This window comes from Parus major, unplaced genomic scaffold (genome assembly GCF_001522545.3).
Source record: "Parus major isolate Abel unplaced genomic scaffold, Parus_major1.1 Scaffold383, whole genome shotgun sequence".
In the NCBI taxonomy this organism is placed as follows: domain Eukaryota; kingdom Metazoa; phylum Chordata; class Aves; order Passeriformes; family Paridae; genus Parus; species Parus major.
Window position 1 is genome coordinate 1 of NW_015379303.1, and position 1,208 is coordinate 1,208.

A 1,208-nucleotide genomic window follows, 5' to 3' on the forward strand; every position below is an offset into this window, starting at 1 on the left:
GGGTGCCGATGGCACCACTTGGTCCGCTGCAGAGGGCTCTGCTGGTCCGTGGTACGGAGGGGGCAAATGATCAAGGGGTTCCCAGTTTTCGACCCTTGATCCACGCTTTTGTTTTACCGGGAATAGCCCTACGCTGGCAGTCAACCAGAGCCTGGCATATTCTTTCTCCTCGGGGTCCGAGGGAACTTTGCTCTCTATATGAGAGAGCAACTCGTTACATGTCCACCTTTCAAATGTGCCCAACACAGGCCAAATGAGGTGGTTTCTCAGTTCTTGCCCTCCCCAGATCTCAGAACAATACTGGATCATTTTTGCTTTTGATCTCTTTTTCCTTTCAGAGCAATTTTCCCAATATTTTAACATCCACCCCAAGGGACTTTCCGGTGGGATGTCCAGCGATCCCTTCACTCACTCGGAGGGACCCTTTCCATTATCCTTCTTCTGCACTTTACTTTTCTTTTGTCCCATTATTGAAAAAAATTTCTTACCTTCTCCTGCGTTGTGTTCGTTCCGCCTTTGTCCGAGAAATCAGAGTTTTGCTTAATACTCACCACTCGGTTTGCTGCACTGGGGTCTCTTGTATTAGTGCCTTGATTCTCCTTTTGGACCTGTGCCAAGGTCCATTGACTGAAAGGGTTTACCAATTCCCGAGCTTGATGGGACGTTTCCTTCCCCTTTCAGCCTCCTGTGATCGGTCCCCCAGGACTCCCTTTCGTCCCAGGTTTTTACAAGCGTGTAAAGAGAGAACTTTTTCACCCCGAATCGCTTCCTCCATGGCCAGCCAACTTCCTCGCAGAAGGATGGAACCACGGCCTTGGAGTCCGTACTCGCTTCGTGATCAGATCACGTCTCACACACTCGCCCAATCACCAGCTCAACCCCACAATACTTACAGCTATTTTCCTGTGAGGGTGTCTTCGTGCACAATTGACTTTTTACGAGCTACCAAGCCGCAGCTTTTCCTGAAGGCTCCATGCCTTCCCGAGCTCTCTGGATCCGTTTCTCCTTTTTATTGTGGTTTTTGCCCTAGCCTAAATTTGGTTCGGATGTAGGAACGAGCTGCGGAGATTCTCGACTCACCAGGCCGCTGAAATCAGCAGGGGTACCCACCCTGGACAGTGAGATTCTCCCACAGTTTCTCCTATCCGAGTCATGGCACCAATCTGTTATAAATACAAAGGCAATTTTGGATTAAATAAAAAATAAAA

At 48.9% G+C, this 1,208-nt stretch overlaps 1 protein-coding gene across 1 annotated transcript in view; it reads right to left on the reverse strand.

The window, feature by feature from the left end:
• Positions 1-117: 117 nt before the first annotated feature.
• Positions 118-1,208, reverse strand: part of LOC107198959 (E3 ubiquitin-protein ligase BRE1A-like) — a gene marked incomplete at its 3' end in the record, with an annotated part of 6,550 nt that continues 5,459 nt past the window's right edge. The window contains 1 exon segment of the mRNA XM_033511612.1: positions 118-194. Within this exon segment, the coding sequence (XP_033367503.1) occupies positions 118-194 (77 nt within the window).